Genomic DNA, 26,609 nt, shown 5'->3' on the forward strand with positions numbered 1-26,609 from the left:
AGAGTGGCTCTTTCATTTCTGAAGAAGGGTCCAGACCCGAAACATCAGCTTTCCAGCTCCTCAGATGCTACTTGGCCTGCTGTGTTCATCCAGCTCTACACCTTGTTATCTCTCTTTCATGATGACCTCAGCCAGTGTGGCAATTGAACCCGTGCTGTTGGTGTTACTCTGCGTCACAACCAGCCATCCAGCCAACTGAACTAACCAATCCCAATCTGAGACTTATACTATGTCTTGTTTGGACACATTCAGAGTAATGTACACATTTCTGGTCTCTATGTTATGAAGAGGATATGAATTCATTGGAGAAGATGCAAAAATATTTCACAAACATTAAACAGACTTGAGAAAATCCTTTTATAAAAGGCTAAGCAGCTTGTGGTCCTTTACTTTATAAAAGTGAAGGTAGCGTTAGCCTGAAAGAGGTATTTTAAATTAATGGAAGAGTGATAGTTGGGAAATGATGTTTCCACTTGTACAGGAGGCGCAAACCTAGAAGCCATAACTCAATTAGTTAGTACCATTAGGGAAGTTTAAAATTAATTTTGCAGAAGAGGGGAACAAGAAAAGAGTGAATAGGAGAGCAATGTGAGCAGAGGATGGAGAGATGTAAACAACAGTAAAAATGAGAAGAATCCCAAAGGTTGCAGGCAGCAGTTTGAGGAAAACAACAAAAGTGGCAAAGTAAATATCAAACTATATCTACGTTAATATTGGGAGTGTAGTTAATAAGATTGATCAGCTGCCAGCCGAATAGCCAGAAGGGATTATGATGAGGTTCTAATAACAGAAACACAGTTAAAACAAGGCATCAAACAGTTCTTATTAGACACATGAAGAGACAGAATAGAGGGTTACAGACCCTCTGTAAAGACCCTCTGAAAACTTTCTTGATTAATATGTCTCCAATCCAACAAGGAAGGAAGGGATCAAAAGTAGAGCAAGTGAAATGTGATGCAGTAGATGATCATCGAGTGAACAGTGACCAAAATATAACTTAGCTTCCGGCAATTGTGGGTAGAGACCAGAAAATATAGAAAAGTGCTCAACTCAGGAAAAGTTAATACTGGTGATTTAAGAAAGCACCAAGCATCAACATATTGGAGTTCTCTCAGGATAAAGAATTAATGAAGCAATGGACACTCAGAGAAGGGATGGTTGAGGTGGTTTGTGTGTGGGGGGTGGGGGTGGGCGCGGTGGGGAGAAGGGTGGTGGTGGTGAGATTAAATATGTATAATCTTTCAAATGTCCAGTACAAATACACAGACATTTGATCTAAGTGCATTCTGATTGATGCTAATGTAGTTTAATTGCTTCTGCTGCCCTCCCTGGCAGATTGTTCCTAATAATTAACACTCTTCCAGATGGAAATACCTTTGGTACACTGCAACTCTCGCGTGTTAAGTGAGTTTTAAGGGGAAAATTTCCTATTGAAGGAATTGATGGAAATGAAACTCAGGAAGTGATGTAAGAATGAACTACTATCTCACTATTACCCCCCTTACAATATCATACAAAATCAAGATCCAATCCAGTCTGTGATGGGTGTAGTACTCAGCTTTCCAGGTTTTCTTCTGCTGTCTTGCTTCACTTTATTATGATGCATCAAAATTATTATTTTTGATGTGAAGTATTTATCATGCAAAATCTTCACGTAGTGGAGACACCAGAGCAGAAACTCCCAAACACAAGAAGTTCAATGACTAAATTTTTGATTTGATTTATTGTTGTTACATGTACCTAAGTGCAGTGAAAAGCTTTGTTTTGTGAGCTGTGCAGGCAGATCACAGCAAACAAGAACACGTAGATCATACTGTGCTTAGACAGAGCAAGGCATACAAGGTTACAACTGCAAAGGAGGTGTATAATGCAAGATCCACATTAGCAAGATCAACATTATTTGAAGTTAAAGAGGTCCATTCAGCAGTCTAATAACAGCAGGGAAGGAGACTTAATAATTTAATACAAATTCACTCACAATGTCCTCAATAGTCTTGAAAGGCGAGCAAACCAATCGATTCCAAAGAACAGCAGATATTGAAGGACATAAAATGAGGTTTAGCTGAAAATCTACGAAGTGGTTGTATTCATCATAAGGAGTAACTAAATTGCAAACAAATTAGTACAGCTTGCGTTGTTTTAGAAATGTAAAATAACAATTTTAAGTATCTGCAGACAATTAACCTTGTACGAGTAGGTGGTAAAATATTGAAAGTTTTTATCTGGAACATCAGTCATGAATTAGTTGGTGGCCTTCTTGCTTCTGTATCACAAAGTTTCCTGTTTAAAACCCTCTCCAAAGGCATTAGGACAAAATCAAAATTGACCTCCAGTGCTCTTCTGAGGGAGGACTGAAAAACTTATCTTTGGTTTGCTGGCCACACCCTCAACCAACATCGTAATAACAGAATTTCTGGCCATTATCACAGTGTTGTTTGTGTGAGTTTAGTTTGTGTACATTGCCATTCCATTTGCTATATTACAATAAAGATTGCACTTCAAAAATACCTGATTGGTTGTTAAGTATTTTGAGACATTTCTCAAACAAGACAACACCAAATCAATGCAAGTTGTTGGGGTTCTTGTGGTGCAGTGGTAGTGATCTTGCCTCTGAACCAGAAGAACTTGTGTTCAATCCCACATGCTTCAAATGTGTGTAAAAAAAAATCTTTGAACATGCTGATTAGAAAATATCTATCAATACAAGTCTTTGTCTTCTTATTCACAATGACTTGAGTTAACCCAATATGAAACAAAGTGAAAAATCGCAGGAAGAGATCATGCCACAACAACTTGCCTTTTCTGAAGAAAGTACATTGCACTAATTGCTGAATGTTTCGTACAACTTTACTCCCAGAAAATCTTTATTAATGCTTTGCATAAGAACAGGATGCATACCGAAGCTTCTCAAATAGCTTCTCTTGCTACTTTTATATCTGTTGCACATACCCTACAAAATATTTTGGAGGGCATACGTTCTAGAGTAGTTTCTTCCTTCATCAATGCACTGCTTAAACCTTGGAGATTTGTTTATTTGATTTTGTATAATAAGGTTTGGTTTTCCAAGTCAATGCACTACGATCAATATTGACTGCTGCTCAGCTAATTCCAATCTCCAAATAGAACCTATATCATTCATAGGAGTCAGGTCCACTATGAAACCCCTTGTGAAATTCCTTAGCTGGGAGGCAATTCACCTCACAGAGAACTATCAAAAGCTCCTCTCTGACTATCTCCAATTATGTTATTAGAGTCCACAATTTGGATCCAATGACCCTTGATTAAGGTTATCCCTTGAAATGTTGACTCTGCTTTTTCTGCACGGGTACAGCGGACCTGCTGAGTTTTGCCAGGAATTTCCGCTTTTGTTTCAGATTTTTAGTATCTACAGCTCTTTGTTTTACTTACGCTATGCTATATTGGTTGAGGTTTATGAAATGTATGCTTGACAATGTTACTTTTTCCTTACTTTACCTCACTATGTAAGAAATTGGCAGTAAGGTGCAAAGGAATGAATATAATTATTGAGCCTGTTTTTATTCACCCTGAATCACTGCGCCAAAACAACCAAGGTGAAGTGGAAAGTAATTTTTATACATCTTCCTGCTTCTTCTCTCAGCTGAAGAACGGTGCAGCAACTAAATCACTAAAGTTCCTGGAGCAGTAAATAGAATGGAAAAATACACTTTTGCCAATTTCAGAAAATCTTGGACTTTCTGATTTTCTAAGGCAATCTTTTCCAGCTCTTCATGATTTATAACCAATCAGAACTAAGAAATGGGCTATTCGGCCAATCATTCTGTGCTTGCGCTTACAGTCTATACACAAACAGTCTTAAGCACTTTTACTTACCATGGTCCTGCATCATCTCAGCCTACAGCACACATAAGTGAATCACCAACTGGCCCCAAATTCCTTTGAAGAATAGAATACACTGCATCATAGACAACCATTTCTATCCATTAAACTGATCCTATGGTCAGTGTTCATTTCACCCACTCTGATACCTATCAATACTTGCTTAAAATATATCCAGCAGTCTTTTAAAGTTAGTAATATTCTGTTTTCACAAGTTCCTATGTTTGTTACATCTGGCATGAGGTTTGATTTCAATTATACATTCACCTTTTCTCACTTGTAATTAGATTCGTATCCCTTTCGTAGACCTGGTGCTAGTCATGAACAGTTTTCTAGGATCCAGTTTACAGATTCCTCTCAACAATCTTAAGTATTTCAGTAACAGTGCCTATAAGCTGTCATTTATTTCCCAAACATTCCTTGTAGCATGAGACTTTTCCAGGACTAACTGTCCAATAATCTCAGTTTAGTGTCCTTCTTCAGAGTCTCTTCAATGACAAGGCATTCTACTTCGTGACCCAATACACAGAAATGGACATAATACTCAAGGTGGGAGGACAATGGTTTGTAGAAGGCATCTATTACTATCAGAGATTGTGCTTCAATCTTAGAGCCAAACATTTCTAACTGATCTATTTGGAATAACTTTAATTTCCCTCAACTCATTCCAAGTAGATCAAAATCAATCGTTTTTATCCCTTTACACCAGCAAATGTGATTTATGACCATCTATAATGCAACATGCTAATATGTCACAATCTCCTTTGCTGTCAACAAACAGCTCCCTAGTTTTTGCACGAGCAGGTAAAGATAGGAAACCCTTGTACCTTATTCCACCATCCCAAACTGAGTTTACACTCTTATGAAGAGGGAAGGTACTGATTTTAATAGAAGTAAATAAATCCATTACATGTAACTAGAGAGTGATGCCGTTTCATTAAACATGCGTACTGCTCAAGCAGGGAATTAGGAGTGCCATAAGGGGTCATGAAATGACCTTGGCAAGTAGGGTTAAAGAGAATCATAAGGCATTCTATTCATACATCAAAAACAGAAGGATAACTAGGGAGAAGGTAAGACCACTCAAGGATAAAGGAGGGAACATGTGCTTGGAGGCAGAGGATGTGGGTGAGATCCTAAATGAGTGCTTTGTGTCGGTATTCACCCAGGAGAAGGACATGGAGGATAGTCAGATCTGTATGGAGATCAAGAAAGAAATGGTGTTGGACTTCCTGAAGACCTTTAATGTGGATTAGGCTCCAGGACCTAATGGTATCTACCTCAGATTATTGAGAGCGACAAGAGAGGAGATTGCTGGGGCCTTGATCAAGATCTTTGTATCCTCATTAGCCACTGGAGAGGTCCCAGAAGACTAGCGAGTAGAGAATATTGTTTCTCTGTTCAAGAAGAGAAATACAGATAATCCAGATAGACCGGTGAATCTCACATCGGGGATTGGGAAGCTATTGGAGAGAATTCTCAGGGATAGGATTTAAGCACATTTGGAACAGCATGGCCTAATTAGGTACAGTCAGCATGGCTTTGTGCAGGGCAGGTCATGGCTTACTAACTTGATTGAATTTTTTGAGGAGGTAATAAAGGTGATTGATAAGGGTAGAGCAGTGGATGATGTCTACATGGATTTTAGTAAGGCTTTTGACAAAGTCCCTCATGGTAGGCTCATTTAGAAGATTAAGATGCATGAGATCCACAGTGACTTGGCCGCATGGATTCAGAATTGGCTGCCCATAGAAGGCAGAGGGTAATGGTGGAAGTGGTGGTTTTTCTGGCTGGAGGTCCATGACTAGTGGGGTTCCGCAGGGATCCGTTCTGGGACCTCTGCTGTTTGTGATCTATATATAAATGACTTAGATGAAAATGTAGATGGGTGGGTTAGTAAGTTTGCAGACGATACAAAGATCGGTGGAGTTGTGGATAGTGTAGAAGGTTGTCAAAGGGTACAGTGGGATATAGATCAGTTGCAGATATGGGCGGAGAAACGGCAGATGGAATGTAATCCGGCTGCGCTTTGGGAGAACAAATGTTAAGTATACAGTACATGGCAAGACCCTGAACAGCATTGATGCACATAGTGATCATGGGGTTCAAGTCCATAACTCCCTGAAAGTTGCCATGCAAGTAGATAGGGTGATAAAGAAGCCATATGGCAAGCTTGCCTTTATTGGTCAGGGAATTGAGTACAGGAGTCAGGATGTCATGTTGCAGCTTTATAAGACTTTGGTAAGGAAACATTTAGAGTACTTTGTTCAGTTTTGGTCACCACATTACAGGAAGGATGTGGAGATTTTGGAGAGGATGTAGAAGAGGTTGACCAGGATGCTACCTGGATTACAGGGTATGAGCTATAAGGGGAGGCTAGAAAAACTCAGGTTATTTTCTCTGGAGCAGCAGAGGCTGAGGGGAAACTTGATCAAAGTTTATAAAATTTGAAATGCGTAGATTGGGTTGGCGGTCAGAATTTTTTTCCCAGAGTTGAAATGTCTAATACCAGGGGGCATGCATTTAAGGTAAGTGAGGGAAAGTTTAAAGGAGATGTGAGGGGCAAGTTTTTTTACACAGAGAGTGGTACAGATCTGGAACACGCTGCTAAGGGTGATGGTGGAGGCAGATATGATAGACAGACTTTTAGATAAGCTCATGAATATACAAGGAATGGAGAGATATGGACGAAGGGCAAGCAGAAGGGATTATTTTAATTTGGTGTCATGTTTGGCACAACATCATGGGCCAAATGGCCCGTTTCTGTGCTGTACAATTCTATGTTCTATGCTCATGATTATTCAAATAGCTACTTACCATCCTGCACTAAACTCCACATGGGCATCAAAGAATCCGGTGATCAATGCTGTTGCAGCTTTCCATCCCTGCACTCGGGCTCGGATTAGGCCTTCGCGCTTTTCATTTCTCACCACCTTCACCAGGCCAGGGTAACGCTTGTGGACATATTCTTCCAATGGGGCCTTTAGTTCTTCTGTAGTGAACAGAGGAAACACAGCCCACGTCGATGAAAAGCAACTCATACCAAGGTTGTTTTAAATGCCTGGATTTCCTCAATATCAGTTACACAATAGTTCCACCAGAATGTTACATTATTCATCCACAGACTTCACAATTCATAAATCCATATCAGCAGCTGAACCTCCAAGAATCCTGACTCTTAACTGTGTGGAAGCATTCTGCAGAGTCCTGATTTTGGGAAATATGGAAGTTTCTCTCCCAAACCTCCGCACAGCATAACCCACAATTTTTTTAAATCTTTCATGGGATATGGAAATCACTGGCAAGATCAATACTTGTTGGCCATTCCTAACTTCCCTTGAATTGAGTGGTTTTCACTCAGCCATTTCTGTGGGCATTTAAAAGTCAAACACATTGCCGTTGGTTTGGAGTAACAGGTGGACCAAAACAGGTAAAGATGGCATTTGTGGATCAGATGGTTTTTAGGACAATTAATGGGACTTCCCTAGTGACAATTCTACCAGCCAACATGGAAGAATTTGAACTCAAATCCTCAAAATATTAACTTAGGCCTCTGAATGTCTAGTCCAGTGACATAACCGTGATGCTAACCACCTCACCAGTTCAATGTTAAGAGACAAAACGTATACTTTGTAAGCAAGCAGCCAGATGGAATGGGATGATGAGAAGAGTTAACCTCTCATTGTCCTTTTAGACAAAGCCAGAGAGAGGAGGCACAGCCTCATGGGACAGTCATCCACCAAGAACAGCAAAGCAGTCAGTGAGTTGTGCCCCTCACAGAAAGTTGGTACTGCCATTCTCCCCCCAACTTTCTCAATCTCAGAGAAGCAGAACATCACAGGAAAGAATCAATAAACAAGGATCTACTGACATCATGCACTCATGATGGTCTTTCTTTCTTCTTTTTCATTACTATAGATTTAACTTGAATAGAGAAATATGCACACTCTACTTACCCTGCAGTATGGTTAAGGGAATCTATTCTCTACACCTATCTTTAACACTCAGAAATTGCTTTGCAAAATGCTATCATCACTTACTCCTCGTCCACATAGTCATAGAGTCATGTGGCAGGGAAACAGACGCTTCAGTTCAACCAGTCTATCTGAACATAATCCCAAACTAAATTAGTCCCACCTGCCTGCTCCTGGCCTCTATCCCTCCAAACCTTTGCTATTCATGTCCTTGTCCAAATATCTTTTAAACACTGTAATTGAACCCACATCCACCACTTCCTCAGGACATTCATTCCACACATAAATCATCCTCTGTGTAAAAAATTTGTCTCTCATGTCTTTTTTAAATCTCTCTCCTCTCACCTTAAAAATGTGCTCCCTTGTCTTGAAGTCTCCCATCCTAGGAAAGTGACAACTCCCACTAATTCTATCTATCCCCTCATTATTTTAGAAACTTCCGTAAGGTTGCCTCTCAACCTCCTACGCTCGTGAAAAAAGTCCCAGCCTATCCAGCCATCTTTATAACTCAAACTTTCCATACCCATCTTTACAATCCCACAGCTCTCATTTCACCTCTGCCCTGCCCTTGTTCAAAATCCAGAATCACACTGAAAGCCCCAAAAATGCCCAAGAATAATCAACCAAGGCGTTGATCAATGAGAGCAAGCTCACTCCTGTAAGTTTTAGAGATAGATTATGTGAAGAGCGATTCGTCCAATCAGCAATCTTCTTTCTCTCATGGTCCTCCAATCACAGCCTGTTCCTCACTTGTGTTTGCTGCTGCTAGGCTCACAATTCACAAACATGGGAGAAAACCAGCCTCCAGGCTATGATTGGAGAAGAAACTGGGGAATTAAGTGACTGCAGTGAGTGTATTGCCGGTATTGCCACTGGACAAGATTGAGGATTAACACCAGTCAAGACTGGGGATTGGCATCAACCAAGACTTGGGATTAGCACCAGCCAGGACTGGGGATTGGCACCAACTGAGACTTGGAATTGGCACTGGCCAGGACTGGGAATTGGCACCAAATGAGACTGGAGATTGGCATTGGCTGAGACTGGAAATTGGCACTGGCTAAGACTGGAAATTGGCACGAGTCAAGACTGGGGATTGGTAGTGGCCAGGCCTGGGGATTGGCATCAAACAAGACTGGGGATTGGCACTGGCTGAGACTGAGGATTAGTACCAACCGAGACTAGGGATTGGCACCGGCCAGTTCTGGAGATTGATACCAGTTGAGACTGGGGATTGGCACTGGCTGAGACTAGGGATTGGCACAAACCAGGACTGAGGATTGGCACAATTTGGCATTGCCACAAGCCAGGTCTGGAGATTGCACTGATTGAGACTGGGGGTTGGCACCAGCCAAGACTGGGGATTGGCACCATCCAAGCCTGGAGATTGCTACTAGCTGGGTTTAGGATTTTTTAATTCATTCAACACATGAAAGCTTCATAGATTGGACCAGAATTTATTGCCCTCCCTAATTTCCCTTGAGAATGTGATGTGATTTTGTGAATGTCTTTAGGAAGGGAGTCCAAAGATCTTGACCAGCAACACTGAAAGAACAGCAACATATTCCAAAGTCAGGATGGTGAGTGTCTTGGAGGGGAACTTGCAGATGTTGGTTTTGCATGTAGCCCTTGTTCTTGAAGATGGTTGTGGTCATGGTTTTGGAAGATAGTCTCTAAGGAGTCTTGGCGAATTTCTGCAGTGCATCTTGTAGATGGCACACACTGCTGCTACTGAGCATTGGTGGTGGAGGGAGTGACATTTTGTGAATGTGCAACCTAAATTGATCACAAAATATGGCAGAGACAGATGATTGGAGAGAGCATTCCACAACAGTGATGCTCCAATCCCTCAGGAAGAGAGTACTTTGCAACATATGGTAAATTGTTCAAATGCTCAAACACACCCTCAAAACATAGTTTCAGGCATAAAATCAGGCAGGGCTATAGTGAATGCAGTTTTATTACCACACATTTTGAAGCTTACTGTACCATCATCACTGTTGTCATCCACAAGGATAATCTCTTTGAGTAGATGGGCTGGTGTGTGATTCACTGCACTGTGCACAGAGCGAAGGATAACAGACAAAGCTTCATTCACAAAGATAAAAATGAGGGAAATCTGCGGCAGGTTCTTGGGGTAGCTCAATTCTTTGCATCTAAAGAAGAGAATATGGAAATTAGAATGTTTGATCCTTCATTAGCGTCAGCTGCGCAGTCACATAGAGTTGTCTATAAATATGATGTTATACAACAAGCAAAGAAACTTGTATTTCATGTGCTACAACCATCTTCATGATTTTTAATTTGCAGCATTGCTCACACAGTAATATTTCCATTTTTTAAGCTATGAAGAGTACAGTAACTCTGACATTTATGTTCCTGTGCAGAAAGCAGTCGTGTTGTACCGCAGGTAAGCAGAAATGTCACATTAAAATATTTTGGAAAATTATTCTCTTGTGGACCAGTTACATACATTAGATTATTGATGTGAAATAACACTGACTAAAGACAGCAATTTGCCCACTTACATGATTTCCAAAGTTTTATAATATTAGCAGTGGAGGACAAACTGAGGGAATAAGAAAAGGAGGCTTTTCAGGCTAAGCAAAATGTCAGCTCATGAACTGTTTCAAAGGTTTGAGATCTTTCATGGTAATGCGTGACTGTATATTCCATGAGAATTTTAATAAGGCCAGGCATTGAATTTAATTCTGATCATGAATCCAAGTGACTGACAGCTCCAGTACCAGTTTCACAGGTTTTGTCATTGATGAAAAACTATTATTACTTGAGTGTCAGAAATGCTGGGTTCATGGGTGAATGAATCAAGTGCTGCAGACATAAGTATATCATACACATTGCATATTTCAATAATAACTTCAGTGTTTTCTTTTTTAATCAAACATTTCTGAAAATAGTGCAACATCAAACTGTACTTTCCACTGGACCAAAGTCACAGGAAGTAGGCAACTCAATGAAAAGAACCTTTTGCTGAGAAGAGGCCACATGAGACATACACTGATAAAATATTCATCAAAGGTAGGCTGTAATTTAAATCTGCAGTCTACCAGAGTGGATGAGCTATTTGTGATTTGTCACTATTTTTAATTCTAAATAATATTCAACATCTATATTACAGTACATCAAAGGTGACTGTAGCTACCCTGCATTAAATCAGATCACAGGTCCATGAAAAAGGGTTTGGAGGCAGTGATGGGCAAGAAGAAAAGGGCAAGTCCATCGGGGTGATTTCCCAAAGCTTTCTCATCTCAGGAGGTTTGCGATGGGAATAAAGTCCGCTTCATGGAATTAGTCCCTTGGAGGCAACCTCTTGCTCAGAGATTGACTTGCCATCTAAGGCTGCATTAGATGCCGACACCAGGGACCACAAGGTTTATCAAGCGCACAGAGAAGTCCCAGGGATCCTTCCAGGGGGGGTTATGTCCGCCCTGAGACCCCTCACAGTAATACACAAAATTTGAATTCATCTGAAGAAGATGACCTCTCGGTGTCCCTCCTCACCACTAGTATTAATCTCTCCTTGGACCTGCCACCAAACATCACTACAACTCCTCCAATTCAGACTCTTGCTTCCCTTTCAACTCAATCTCCTTAACTGGATGGAGATGCTGGAGCTAGCTCCTCAATTCGCCGCCTCTGGTCAGATCATGACTGATAACCCTCAAGGCCACTTTCAGGTTCCACGATTCAGAATCATGGTCAATTTTGGGATTGTGACCACCCAGAAAAACTCCGCATCATGCGTTTGATCCCCTGCTGCTCTGCACTCTCCATTCCATCTCAAAAGCACAAAAACATATTTGTATACTTTTCATTGACAGTGCATTCTCTAATACAGTTTAATTTTGCACCTTGCTTTAAATTACATGAAAGAAAAGACATAAACATTAAAGTTAAATTCACATAATAATATGCCAACATTTGCAATAACTTCACAGTGCTGTTCTCGAAAGAACATTTTGCATAAGTTTATTCCATCTATTGAACACATATTTCATTAAGAAAACAAACATGAAACCTGCTGCCATGGAAAAACATGATCCAATAATTCATTACTCCAATTTCTTACTTTTTCTCCATAACCCTTGATGTCCTTACTGATTAAAAATCTATCTATCTTAGTCTTGAATATATTTAGTGACCCAGCCTCCACAACCCTCTGTAGTAAGGAATTTTATAAATTGACTACCCGCTGACAGGAGAAATTCGTCCTCATCTCTAATTTAAATGAGTGACCACTTACTCTGAGATTATGCCCTCTGGTCCTAGATTCTCAGTCTCTTAGCATTTACTCAGTCAAGCCTCCTAAGAGTTTTATATGTTTCAATAAGGTTGCCTCTCATTCTTTTAAACTCCACTGAGTACAGGCTCAACCTTCTCAACTATTGCTCATGAGAAGTCCTCTCATTACCCAGAATCAGTCCAGTGATCCTTGCTAGATCTTCCTATGTTTACACTCCATTCCTTTTGAAAGAAGGCCAACATTCTGTTTGTCTTTCATACTACTTGTTGAACACGTATCCTAAATTTTCGAGATTCATTGACGAGGACTCCCAGATCCTAGAAAAGCAAAGTACTGCAGATACTGGAAATCTGAAATAAAAAGAATGTGCTGGAGAAACTCAGCAGGTCTGGTGACATCTTTGATGAAAGGTACTAAGTTAACTTTTTTTGAGTGTGATATGACATTTCTTCTGACCCCAAATCCTCTTTCCACTGTCTTACTGTACTTAAATAATGTTCAGCCCCTCTACTCTTCCTGCCAAAGTGCATAACCTCACATTTTCCCACATTATATTCATCTGCCAAGACTTTTCCCATTCTGTTGACCTGTCTCTTTCCTCTGCAAACTCTTTGCGTCATTCTCACTATTTGACCTCCCACCTATTTTTATGTTACATGCAACCTTGACGATGGTACATTCACTTCCTTCTTCTAGTCATTAATATCTTGTAAATAATAGTGATGCCAGCACCAACTCCTGTGGCATTCCATTAGTTTTAGGTTGCCATCTTGAAATACCCTCCTTGTCCCAATTCTCTATCTTCTATTAGTTAGCCAATCCTCTATCTATGTTAGTATACTATCCCTACACAGTGGGCTATTATCTTCTTATGCCATCCAATGTGTGGTACCTTATCAAATGCTTTTTGAAAATCCTGATACATTACATTATTGGTTTCTCTTTTATTTTTCCTTCCTATTACCTCCTCAAAGAACTGTAATAGATTTGTCAGGAATGATTTCCCCTTCATGAAGTAATGTTGATTCTGCTTGTTAATATTATGTGCTTGTAAATGCTCTATCTGCTGATGCATCCTTTATAATTGACTCTCTTTTTCCTCATTATAGATGTTAAACTAATAGTGTTATAATTACCTGTTTATCATCTCCCTCTCTTTTTGAATAAAGGTGTTGCATTGACAGCTTTCCAATTCTCTGAGAGTTTTCCAGCATTGAAGGATCTTGGAAGGTTACTACCAATGTGTCCATTAACGCTGTAGCTGCTTCCTTTAGTATCCTAGGATGCATTCTATCAGATACAAGAGATGTGTTGGCCTTTTTCCCTATTAGTTTCCCGAGTACATTTTCTCTAGTGATAATTATTGTATTTGTTTTGTCGCTCACTTTTACCCTTGATTATTTAGTATTTTTGAAGCTGAGTTGTAATTACACCCAGTTCTGTTCTAGAAATGAATAAAGGTTATTTTAACTTCGCAGCATAATGTAGATTAGCTACATCAATTTTATGCCCTCCTTATCCCAACTCTCTGTCTTCTATTATTTAGCCGATCCATTATCCATTTGAACATACTGCATCCAAAACCATCCGGTCTTAACTTACTATGCCACCTAATACCTGGTACCTGAGGTTGTAGACATGCTAGCCAGGCAGTGGGTTTGGTTGCAAACATTTCATCACCCTGCTAGGTACCTGATCAAATATTTTTGGAAAATCCTGCTTGGTCCTCTGGCCCTCAGACATTAAAGCAGTCCCCAACGTCTCCATGGGCAGTGATCGCCTACAGTCATGTTCCACACACACTGGCATCAGATATTTACCAGCCGCATCATGTGCTCATGCCATGTGTCCTACTCATATAGAGTATAGTTCTCCACTTTAGTACTGCACTTTGGAGCACACCAGCATCTTTTATTGTAATGCTGCTGCCAGGCCACTTTCCATGCAAGGACTAGCACATGACCCATGCATTCATGGATTGAATCAGGATGCATCTCAAGGCTCCTCACGTGCTCTCATAGCGTTTACTTACTGTGTTCCTTGTTGGACACTCATAGAGCCTTTGCCTTGCCTTGCCTCTTTGCGATTTGCTCTCAGGCTCATAACTTAAAAGCTCACAACACTTCTCTCTTGTTTTGCTGTTTAGCACAGGTACAAAATCAGAAAGCTTGTCATGGTTGTCAGCAATGATCCATCAAGAGAGTGGACACATTGTCATACGGCATCATGCTTTGTCAGTGTTACACGAGCAGCATGTGTCAACAGCTTATGCAGCAAACATACTGCACATGCTTCAACAAAACGGCCATGATTCAAAGACTAAGGAATGTAGCCCTTCGCTGTCAAGGGAGAGAGCCTTCAGTTAAGGGTTTCCAGTACAATAGGCCAAGGGTAGCATCCACAATCCATTCAGCAGCTTGGACACAGCCAGTCAGCTGCTTGTGGTGATCGTGGTCAGGGAGTCTGTATCACTGCAGTCTAGGAAGTGGGCCAAGGGTCAGTCCTGCAGGTCCAACTAGCCCATGGATTTGCAGTGGGTCAAGCAGGAGCTACACTGACATCAGTCAAGGGCACAATCACTCTATGACTCAGGCAAGGATTCGGACTGTGTTCAGGCCTAGGGAGTCAGCTCAATGAAAGTCATGAGAGGTTGTCAGGGATCACTGCTGTGGCAGGGAAATGGGGGCACCAGCTCTGAGGATTGCAGACAGAACACTGGGGTGCAGAGGGGACAATAATTGTGAAGAGCGGCAACTCAACATTTTAGTGGGGGAGACAACAGTATATTCAAGGATTGTGTGGTTATCATGGTCACAACCACTTTGACCTTGTTGAAGGCGACAATGCAACATGGTGATTGGCATGTCTGAGCTGGAGACCTGGGCCTCAGTGGTTATTATTGTGAAATGAAGTTGTAAGTGAAAGAGTTATGTGGGAACGTGTGGAAGCTCAGCATTGATAGGCTTGACAGGGAATTCAAGGAAGAAATGAGCATGGAGGAGATGGGGTTGGCCTTGATTATTAGGTTGAACCTGCCAATCACTGTACCAAGCATGATCTGTGTTGCCTTCCAGACTCACATGCAATGAGAAAGGAAAATGGCTATGACTGCATCTGGAGTGAGCAGAGCTTTTTTTTCTGTCTGAGGGTGCAGACTGTACTTGTGAGTGACACAAGGTCCTGCAAGGGGTGATTGCATTAACCAGGCACTTTGACAGTGCGGGCTGAAGACATCTGCAAGGAAAGTACCCTGGTGTGTGAAATACATGTAGTGTCCAATTGTGTAGGATACAAATCCTGGTGACAAACAATCTTGACCATGTCATTGGTCATTACAAATTGATCACAGTCATCTCTGTGAAGCAGAAATAATCACAGATAACATTCAAACTGGCACCTGCAGACCGCAAATCAAAAAGACAATCCAAAATCTCAAAAAGCTGATCTCCTTGTGCTGTAAATATTTGCTAACATACGCCTCGCTGCCTTTCTTGAGCTTTCAGGAGTGATAGGGTTAGGGTGACAAGCTGTGAATAATTGTACTGCACTTAAAATCTGCTACTCTATTTATGTGACATGTCTTGCACTGCATTTTTTGTAAAACAGGTCCCTATTTCAAAGGGCCCTTTACAGGCATTCTTGATTCAAACTGTCGAGTCCTCTGTAACCCCTGTATCGAGAACAATACTAAGCCATTGTTTGTGTGCAATATGAATGCTGACTGCTCACATTTGGCAACCAAACAGCCTTCCACTGAAGAAGATGCAGTAGAAGGTCCCCTTAGGATGCACAAGAGTTACAGGGGTGGCCATAATCTATTATTCTTGATGCGATTTCCTTCGGCTAAGTGAGGCACAGTGAGCCCACAGTCTGAGGATGTCCTCAGACACATCACAGACATACCCACCACTGGAGCTGGGCACCGGGCCTGAAGTTGGAAATCCTATCCTGGTGGCCATCAAGGTGACAGCTGCACTAAACTTTTATGCAACTGGCTCCTTTCAAGGATCCACCAGGGACCTATGAGCAATCTCTCAATCCTCCATCCACTCATGTATCAAGGCTGTTACAGACAAAATGAGTGTCTGATCACACCACTTAATCTCTTTTCCCCCTGATGAGGGTAGTGATGCAGCCTGGGCAGTAGGTTTTGCAAACATAGCTGGCATCCCTCCAGGTATCAGGTAACTGTGTATATGTCATGTTGAAAGTACCATATCATAACGTTGCTGACTGCATCAACAGAAAAGGTTTTCATTTCATCAATGGACAACTTGTCTGTGATCATCAGTACCTCATCTTAGAAGTCTGTGCCAGGTTGAGCTGAGATGATGACAATATTCTCAAGAAATCCTATAGCCCTGTTTTGTTTGAAGTGCTGGATGCCTTACAAGAATGAGATGAGTACCACCCTCTGCAGATATGCCTGATGACTCTGTTAAGCAATCCCCTGAAGAGGCAGAATGTAAATTCAATACCTTCTATTTTTCAACGATCGTCAACATAGAGTGGATGATAGTCCTCGTCAAGATGTGGTTCCATTGCTTTTGGATCAGTCGATAACATTGTGTAAAAGAAGCCAGAAAGGGAATCAGTAACACGCATTTCTAAAAGGTGTGAGCTCAGTGCAGCGATCACTCAGTGACAGTAAATGTGTTGCTGATTGAAAGGCAAGCAGCCCTTTCTGCTGCCAGCAGCAAACATAGCTTTTCCTTCATTTTTGTTTCTTCACTTTTGCTGTTGCTGAATAATATTTTCAAACATTGTCTGGGATCACAGCATGTATCCAAACGGTTCTTATCAGATTCGGGTAAATATAATTAAGAGAAGGCTCAACCACAGCAATTTGCTTAAAATGAATGTTTATTAAGTATTAATAAATGATTATAATGGTAATAATAAATGGTGAAGAAAAGATGAAAAAAAAGCAACAAGTCTCACGCCTTTCTAGAAAAAGCAACAAGTCTCATGTTCTTCCGCCTGTTGGGGTCCCCTCAATCGATGGCTGATCTTGAGGCTTAGCTTTGTCCCTGGCATTATTCACAATTCCGAGCTGAGGTGTAGTCCAGCAAGAGCAGCAGCAGCTTGGAACGAAACTCTTTTTCTCTTACACAGTATCACAAACAACCAGTACAGAAAACGACAGATACAATAGCCAAAACTGCTGGCTCGTACAGAAAACAAGTTTTTAATTGTGCTGTCTACAGCATGTACGGGAACGTTCACAAGACTCATCCAAGGTCGTGCAGATTGTCGAGTATCATCAACAATTTTAGCCCTTAAGTCCATCCTTTACAATCAACCTTCTCATGCAGCTGTCGAATATCATCATTAATTTTTCGTCCTTTGGCCCATCCCATACAACTGTTTGAAGGCTTGCCAGTATATGATGCTGATATGAGAAGATGTTAAGCTACAGTGGGCTATGGAGAAAAAGTAGCATTCCCTAAGACAGGGTTCTAATTTGGGATGATGTTAAGGACAAGTAACCCATGTAGCTTAGTTCTTATAGCTACAGTTACAATGACTGTTAATCAAACAGGTGATGTTGTAAAATAGCAGTACATTTACAGGTGTGCAGTTGTATTTCTTTTAAATTCATTCACAAGATGTGGGTGTTAATGGCTGAGCCAGCATGTATTGCTCATTCTTAGTTGCCTTTGAGAAGTGATGGAGAGCTACCTTCTTGTGCTGCTGCAGTCCACGTGCTGTAGGTTGACCCACAGGCCATTAGGGAGGGCGTTCCATGATTTTGACTCAGAGATGAAGTTGCAATGAATTATAGATGATGTGACCGCAGAGGTGTTTGTTTTTATCCCCTCCCATTACATGCACTATGAAGGGCAACTCATAACTGGGCTTTAAAATTGGCGCTGATGCTGGGAATTCTGGGGGGTCCCAGCCATGGTGAACATGTCCTCAGAGAAAGGGTCACCGGACCTGAAACTTTAATTGTGATTCCTCTTCACAGTTGCTGCCAGACCTGCTGAGCTTTTCCAGCAACTGCTGCTTTTGTTTCTGATCTCCAGCATCCGCAGATCTTTCGGTTGTTACCATAAAGGTATAGCAAGCTGTGGACAATCACTGGAAAGTCACTATGGCTCACAGTTATGAAACTCCCAAAATTGACACATAGCCAATCTCTGGTAAAATGTAGCCTATTATTTCTAAATTATATGCTAAACTTTGCAATCAAGCCTCTTATGGGATATTAGTCATTTATATCCAGATAATGTGCTGATCTAGTCTGTTTTCATAACATCAGTTTGTTTTGCATTTGTTGTTGGGAGCTAGTTTAGGTTAGCAGGAAGTCACATGTAATGAGCATTCAACTTAGTTTTATTTATTTATGGGACACGAGTGTCACTGGCTAGCCAGCATTATTGCCCATTCCACTTGTCCTTGAGAAAGTGGTGGTGAGCTCCCTTCTACAACCATTGAATGATACAACTGAGTGACTTGCTAGGCCATTTCAGAGGGCAGTTGCGAGTCAACTACATTGCTGAAGGTCTGGAGTCTCATGTAGGGCAGACTGAGTGAGGGTGGGAGATTTCCTTTCTTGAGGGAATTTGGTGAGCCAGATGGATTTTTCTGACAACTGACAATGGTTTTTGTTATTTTCTACCCTTTTTTCTCCAGATTATTCATATCTCACTTTCCTACAACTTAATGACTGTCCATCTCAGCTTTAGAGTAGCACTTCAGCCTACATATTAAGTGTAAGCCATTGAATATATGAATCAAAAGAATGAAATGAAAAAGAAAATAGGTTTAGGCATTCACATTAGTAACCCTGCTGCTAAACTCCTGTAGAGTGAAGCAGTAACAAATGAATAGCATTTTTAGCTAACCATTTGTCAAAGACAAAGCTCTGAAATGCTTTTCTTGAATTTCTTACCATACTAATATAAATGATTCCTTGCAAATGTCAAAGCCATTTTTGTCTCCCTCAGGAATATCAAAATGTTTCAATTTGGTCTCACCCCTATTCTTGAACTGCTTCAGTTGAAACAGAATCGCTTATTTCATAACCAAAAATGAGTTACTGGGACATCCTGGAATACAAATATCCAACCACTCAGTGTAGATCTATACAAAATTGACCAATTACTGCTTAAGCCTGATGGCACATGCTGCAGAAATGGACATGATGGTAGCGCAGCTTCCAAATGTTCAGTCAAATAACGTTTCAATTTTTTGTGGCAATTATGACAAATTATTCTGCTCTCTGCTGCAGCTCCAATCTTTTTGTGTTTGACGATGATTCAGTGTGTTTCATACTATTCAATGTTTAATGTGAAGGGAGATCCAGATAAGAACTATCAATATTTTTTCAGTTCCTGGACTTATTGTCCCTCCCACCCTGCTATGGCTCTCAGATACTTCTGGTGACTGAACAGGGAACTACAAAGAAAGTTACAATAGTTCTGTTTATCTGCATCTTTATATCATATACGTGGAAAGATAAAACAAAATATTAAAAAGAGATATGGACTTTTTATATGCATGTTGCTAGGTTAAAAATCTGTCACTGAGTATTTGGCTTTGCGTTGACATTTTTAAATACGTGAGCTCATTTATAATCAATCACGATGTTAAAACAAACTGAAGTGAGGGTAGAAAATGCATTCTGAGTGCAGTGATGGTATTGAGACTGCTCGTTTCTGAATATTGCTGGGAAGGTGTTTCCAGCTGGACAAGAAAGTGGCCAAGGAGCTGGTGACAGGCACTGAGCTGCCCAATGTGCAGGAAGACCCCAGCAACAACCAAATGGCAAGAGCAACTCTTTTCACATTGACGTGAAGGTAAAGATCAATTTTCCTTCACTTTTAATGTGTGTTTTTGTAACTCACTGGTAATATCTAAAGACCTTTCCAATTCATAACTGTTTTTAGTAGCTTGTGACATATTTTTCATTAATCAGAAGTATCTCCCATTCAGAAAATGTCTGGTGACCACTGCCACGAGATGATTATATTAATTTTCACCAACCTTCATGCAAGCCACACTTCACTCTATGTTTGTTGGCACATCATTAATCAAGAATGGATAACACTAAAATGTGGCATGCTACAAACATCAAACATGTTGCCAACATAAGGCACTGGTATGTTTACTTGATGAGGGAGGTATATACATTGGTCTGGGCACTTATAAAATGTATGTTTCAGCCTAGCATATACCCAATTTCTATATCTATTTGCTGGAGAGGCTCATGTGAACCAGAGGGCATCTAACTAAGCTAAGACTTTTCATCCTTTATGAAAGATGGAAAGCCACAGTTTCTGGTTTTGGAGACCATATAGACTGTGGAAAATGAATTGAGTTCAAAGATCTCCAATAAGCTCAGAGATACTGATGCTCTGTTTTTACTTTCTAGTCACTCAATTCCTGGTTCACCTCTAGGCAAATAAAAACAACATAAATAGAGAGACTGTCTTGATGTACAAGTTCTGTTTTATGGTCAGCAGACAATGTGTTGTCAATGCTCTAGGAAGAGTTTGATGAGTCTATTTTTTTGCAGGCTGCTTCACTGACTCTCTCAATGGCAAGAATTAGCATAAACACAATCTCACTAAGGGCTTCAGTTCGTTAATTATCAGAAAGAGAACTTAGTGAATTTCTGAGCAAAGATGAGGAGTAACCAGTGATGGTAAACTTGAAAGAATTTCAAAACTCAGGCTACCAAAAATGCAGTTTGATGGACTCAGTATTGTCATTAGGATACTTTATATTTCATATTACTTAGATGGCTTAAGTTGTGAAGCGTAGGATTTATTTTAAATTTTGTGGAAATATTGGAGTGGCTTATTTAAATGACATCGTTGAAAGTTCACTGAGGCTTCGTATAAATCACATGATAGATGGTAATTGCTCACTTTGCTGTAGATTCCCACTAGGTTGCTTTGTGAGTGAATGGCTTGGAGAGATAATTGTTTTATCTGGCTCATTTGGAGTGAAGCCTGATAAGAACAAGCAGAATTGGAGAAAAACAAACTGTCCAGCTGATCTCTCTTGTTTCTAGAAAGTTACATATATTATCTGCCTTGTAAAGAGCTTGGATTTTAAATGCATGGAGTACAAGTGTTGGTCAGGACAGTCTCAGCAAAACCATCATTTTAAACTGATATGTGTTAGAGAGCAAGCGTCTTCAGTTAGAGACTGCAAGGACACCTGGAATGTTAATGAAAGTTTGTTTATATTGTAGGGGGTTACAACAGGACTGAGAAAGCATTAAGCCATTGGTTGTAGCAGAATCGAGGATAAGCATTTTTTTAAATGCAGTTGGAAACTTTTTTTGTTCAGTTTGAGGAAGACTTGACTGGGATCAGAAGAAAGGAGCAATTATTGCAAGAAACATTATTCAGAACATATAAGAAACAAATTACTTCAATGAAAAAGTTTAGTTTGTGAAACTTCCAGACCAGTAATGTTTGGTTCGAAATATGTTGTGTGAGTATTCAAGGAAAAATACTTCATACTGCACAGCAAAGAATGAGAAGAAGCAGTTAAATCAAACCTATACATTTGATAGGGAGGATAATTTGTCTAGAGTTTGACCAAGTATAAAATAATGGTGTTGGGGAATAAATGGAAATTTGTTTTGCCATGTGTCTGGAAATATTTCAAACTGTATTATTTTTAGACAGCTTGGTTTGTTTTCTTTTATTTTTATTTCATTTGGATAATAAACTTCTGTTTTATGATTAAAAACAAATTTGCAGCCTAGTGTGCTGATGTTTTAGTGAAATACTGTCTCATTAAATGACAGAAAAAGAAATCTATCAAGACAGCTTGCATTCTGGGATCCTATTTGTTCAGTAGTAACGTCAGCAGGGGTCATATTTAAAGAAAACCTTCTTGAGATTTCAAGCTGAAACTTCATTGTTCTTTTTAAAGAATGGTTGAAGAAACATCAAGATTGTATTTTCTGAACAAGCTCTGTCTGCAAAATTTCAGAGATAACCACATATGATTAGTGACTTGACCCAATCAGTCTGAACATAGGAGTAGGACTGGGCCTTTTAGCCCTCACGCCTGTTCCGCTACTCTCTAAGATCTTGGCTGGTCTGTGGCCTAACTCCATATGCCTGCCTTTGGTCCATATCCCTGAATACATTTATTCAATAAAAAATATAAAACATCAGAGCAACAGACTCCAGAACTTCCTACACTTTATCCTTTGGCCTTCCGGAATGACCCATTGCTCAAAATGTTTTTTTCTCTCAGAAAACCAATCTCTGCAAAGAAATCTTTTTTTGCCTTCGTTTCTGGTGTGAATACATTTGCATGTATGTTTTAGGAATGTTTAGCGGGATGAGTATTTATGTTTCCACACTACTGACTTTGTATAATAACCAATTTCAATGAATAAATTCTTTTTTTTGACAATAATCCAAACATGTGTTTATTGAGAAACCTAGTTGATAGATCTCATTGTTTAAAACTTAATTTGATGAGGTATTTAGCTGGTTTTCTTGGTGTCTGGAAAAGGTATTTTATTTTATATTGTGACCCATTGAGTCATGGGACCAGAGTGATGGTACACGCCTCTATCCTCCAGTACAATTGTATCAAAATCTCATTAAGCTCTTTGACACTGTGCCACTCAGTGTCTTGGAGGGGTTTACCAACATACTTACACTGCGAGAAATTTCAGTACCTGCCTGTCATCAGCGAATGCACTCCACTCACTACCGCCCCACCCCTCCCAAGGAAAACTTCTTCTGGGTTCCTATCACTAGGGACATTTGCAAACAATCTAATCATTAGTATTTGCTTTCAGTGATGAGGTCTCCCAAACTTATCCTGCCTTGAACTGTCTTAATGAGACCCTTTATAAGCTGACAATACACCTGTTTGCTGAGTATACTGGTCTCCAGTATGCTAGGTTTCCTATTGGTTGGGTAGGTGGAGATTGCCAATATTAGGAGTCTTTGCCTCAATATTAATGACATTATGCAAGTGGCAGTTTGAGGCACTGTGCTTAAAAGGCTTTGCATAAAATCACGATTTGATACAGAAGCCAATGTATGGAGGAAATGTTACCCCATTTCTATAATAATTGTTGATCTAATGTCAGAGAAATTGGCAGATCCTGATCCTCTGTCTCACTCAGTAGCTACCCTACTTGCTGTTCTAAGGTCAATGAGACCATAATAAACCAGATAGATTCTTAATAACAACAATGGATGACGGCATTGGAGAACATGAGGATTAGCTGGACAAATGCATGACCAACATGCTAGGACAAGGGAATGCACAATCACTGAGTTAGGAAAATGGAGAATACAGGACGACGTGCTGTGCTGAAGAGGATTACTTTTCATAGAATCCATACAGTGTGGAAGCAAGCCATTCAGCCCATCGAGTTTTCACTGAGGCTCTGAAGAACATCCCACCCAGACCCACCCCTGCATATCCATTGGTTAATCCAGCTGACCTACACATCCCTGGACACTATGGGACAATTTAGCATGGCCAATCCACCTAACCTGCACATCTTTGGACTGTGGGAGGAAACTGAAGCACCTGGAGGAAACCCATGCCGATATGGGGAGAATGTGTAAACTCCATGCAGACAGTTGCTCAGGAATTGATCCTGGGGTCCTGGCGCCGTGAGGCATCAGCGCTAACTATTGAGCCACCATTACCTATTTAGAACAGGTAATGACAAAGGAAGATTTTAAACACATGAATAAGGATTTCAATATTTAGACAGTGAAGAAAATGGAACTGATTTAGATCAATAAAAGGAGTAGATGATGGTGATCCAGAAGGTGTGGGCTATGATTCAGAAAGCAGTGTTCTGATAAGTGAAGTTTATGAAGGAAGTTGGCATTAAGGGAAGCAAACCTGATAGAATTATTAGTATGGTGAGGTACTTCTAACTGATCTCAGGAAAGCAGGAAATTTGGCTGTAAAGGACCAGGCCAAGTTTTATGTACCTGAACCTTTGTATTAAATAATGGAGAGAATAAAGGATGGTTCATTCTGTCAGAGATAGTAGGAACTGCAGATGCTGGTGAATCCGAGACAACAAGGTGCAGTGCAGGTTCTCCAAAAGTGATGAATTTTGCATTGTGCATAGCATGAATTAATGTCATCAGAAATCAGCACATTCCCCCTGATTTGATCTTCCAACTGACAGGCCCGCTTCTGACAAGTAGGCCCTAAGCTCTGGCCTTAACTTTGCAGACCTCATTGTCTCCCTTCTTCTTCTAAGACTCAGTTTAAAACAAATGCCTATGAACAAGGATTATGACACGTTCTATGGTGCGGACTCAATTTTTGTCAGACTATGGTGGTGTATCGCATCTTAAGACATTTTATTATATCAAAGGTGCTATATAAATGCACACTATTGTTGTTGATTTACCAGAAGCAACATTATAGAAGTTACATTTATACACAAAATAAATCAATGTAATCTTGCCTGTGATCTACTGTTAAAGGGTGAAAATCCACAGCTGTGTAATATTCATATAACATTAATATATACAGGGTTAAATATTGGATTGGACCATGTCACTGGCAGAAACTCATAAAAACAGCAACACAAGTCAAATACCATAAAATCCCTACAGTGTAGAAACAGGCCCTTCGGCCAAACAAGTCCACACCGACCCTCAGAGCATCCCACCCAGACCCATCCCCCTATAACCCACCCAATCTACACATCCCTGAACACTCTGGGCAATTTAGCATGGCCAATCCACCTAGCCTACACATCTTTGTGACTGTGGGAGGAAGCCGGAGGAAACCCACGCAGACAATGTGCAAACTCCACACAGACAGTTGCTCAAGGGGGAAGTTGAACCCAGGCCCCTGGTGCTGAGAGGCAGCAGTGCTAACCACTGAGCCACCATCTGCCTAAATTGCTGCATTAGTATACTGCTCTAATCCTATATGCACTGGGTGAATGTATACGTTGGCAATGAGTGGCTTTACAAAACATACACATCACTCTCACAAATTCTGTCAATGGATCTAAGAATTGGCTTAGGTTCAGCTATTAATTAAAAAAAAAACATAGTAATTCCAGACCAACTGCTGAAAAAGTACTGGAAACCAAACCTGTATATTAGAGCTGTCATGTTAGCAGCATCAGTTAGGGGGTTGTGGACCTGCAGAATGTACCTAATACCAAGTCAGCAGTTCTTAAAACCAAAATGTAAATTATTTTCTGGGTAATTTATTACATTGTATCTTAATTTCTCAGTACAAATTTACATGAACACTAACACTTAACAAGAGACGTGAAATATGATCATTTTTGATTTACCAATATCAATACCAGTGTCCTGGCATCTATATAAGTATCTTGGCATCTATACCAGTGTCCTGACAACTACTGCTGGAGAAACTGAGGTTAAAAACAAGAGCTGGAGAATGAGATGGAAAAAGATTATACCAATGGCTGCACTAATGCTACAATTAATAAGGAAGAACAATACAGTATTTGTTCTTCCCATCCATCAAACATCAGGTATCCCACTTTGATCATTAGACCATAAAGTGTGAGGGGGGACATTGAAGAAAATCAGTTGACCAAAAACATCAGGATTGAACCAAGTAAATCAGTCAAAGTATATTTTTAAAGCTTCTAAGTTGCTACCATATTTCTTTTAGCTAGTCAGCAACTTAGAGATAAGCAATGTTAGTACTATTTACAGTTTATCACAGTCCAAGCTTATGCACCACGGACAATCTTCCAACATGTGTTGGGGCACTCCCTTGGGTAATCTGTACAACTCAAAACTGGTTCAGAGACAGTAGGAACTGCAGATGCTGGAGAATCTGAGATAACAAGCTGTAGAGCTGGATGAACACAGCAGGCCAAGCAGCATCAGAGGAACAGGAAAGCTGACGTTTCCGGCCTAGACCCTTCTTCAGAAATGGGAGAGGGAAAGGGGGTTCTGAAATAAATAGGGAGAGAGGGAGAGGCGGATAGAAGATGGGTAGAGGAGAAGATAGATGGAGAGGAGACAGACAGGTCAAAGAGGCGGGGATGGAGCCAGTAAAGGTGAGTGTAGGTGGGGAGTTAGCGAGGGGATAGGTCAGTCCAGGGAGGACGGACAGGTCGAGGGGGTGGGATGAGGCTAATAGGTAGGAGATGGGGGTGGGGCTTGAGGTGGGAGGAGGGGATAGATGGGAGGAAGGACAGGCTAGGGAGGCGGGGACAAGCTGGGCTGGTTTTGGGATGCGGTAGGGGGAGGGGAGATTTTGAAGCTTGTGAAGTCCACATTGACACCATTGGGCTGCAGGGTTCCCAAGCGGAATATGAGTTGTTGTTCCTGCAACCTTCGGCTGGCATCGTTGTGGCACTGCAGGAGGCCCAGGATGGACATGTCGTCTGAGGAATGGGAGGGGGAGTTGAAATGGTTCGCAACTGGGAGGTGCAGTTGGTTAGTTGTTTGGGGAAACCAAGCGGAGGCTTGGGGACCGCTTTGCAGAACACCTACACTCGGTTCGCAATAAACAACTGCACCTCCCAGTCGCGAACCATTTCA

General features: G+C 40.7%; 2 protein-coding genes across 2 annotated transcripts in view; one reads left to right on the forward strand and one right to left on the reverse strand.

The window, feature by feature from the left end:
• Positions 1-14,199, reverse strand: part of galnt17 (polypeptide N-acetylgalactosaminyltransferase 17) — a 194,903-nt gene extending 180,704 nt beyond the window's left edge. Inside the window, exons 1-3 of the mRNA XM_048612309.1 lie at positions 14,129-14,199; positions 9,822-9,988; positions 6,676-6,850 (exon numbers count right to left, since the gene is read on the reverse strand). Of these exons, the coding sequence (XP_048468266.1) occupies positions 6,676-6,850; positions 9,822-9,988; positions 14,129-14,199 (413 nt within the window). The remainder of the gene's footprint in view (positions 1-6,675; positions 6,851-9,821; positions 9,989-14,128) is intronic.
• Positions 1-26,609, forward strand: part of LOC109934510 (polypeptide N-acetylgalactosaminyltransferase 17-like) — a 316,563-nt gene that overhangs the window by 209,477 nt on the left and 80,477 nt on the right. The window lies entirely within an intron of this gene.

This window comes from Rhincodon typus, chromosome 26 (assembly GCF_021869965.1).
Source record: "Rhincodon typus isolate 14 chromosome 26, sRhiTyp1.1, whole genome shotgun sequence".
NCBI lineage: Eukaryota > Metazoa > Chordata > Chondrichthyes > Orectolobiformes > Rhincodontidae > Rhincodon > Rhincodon typus.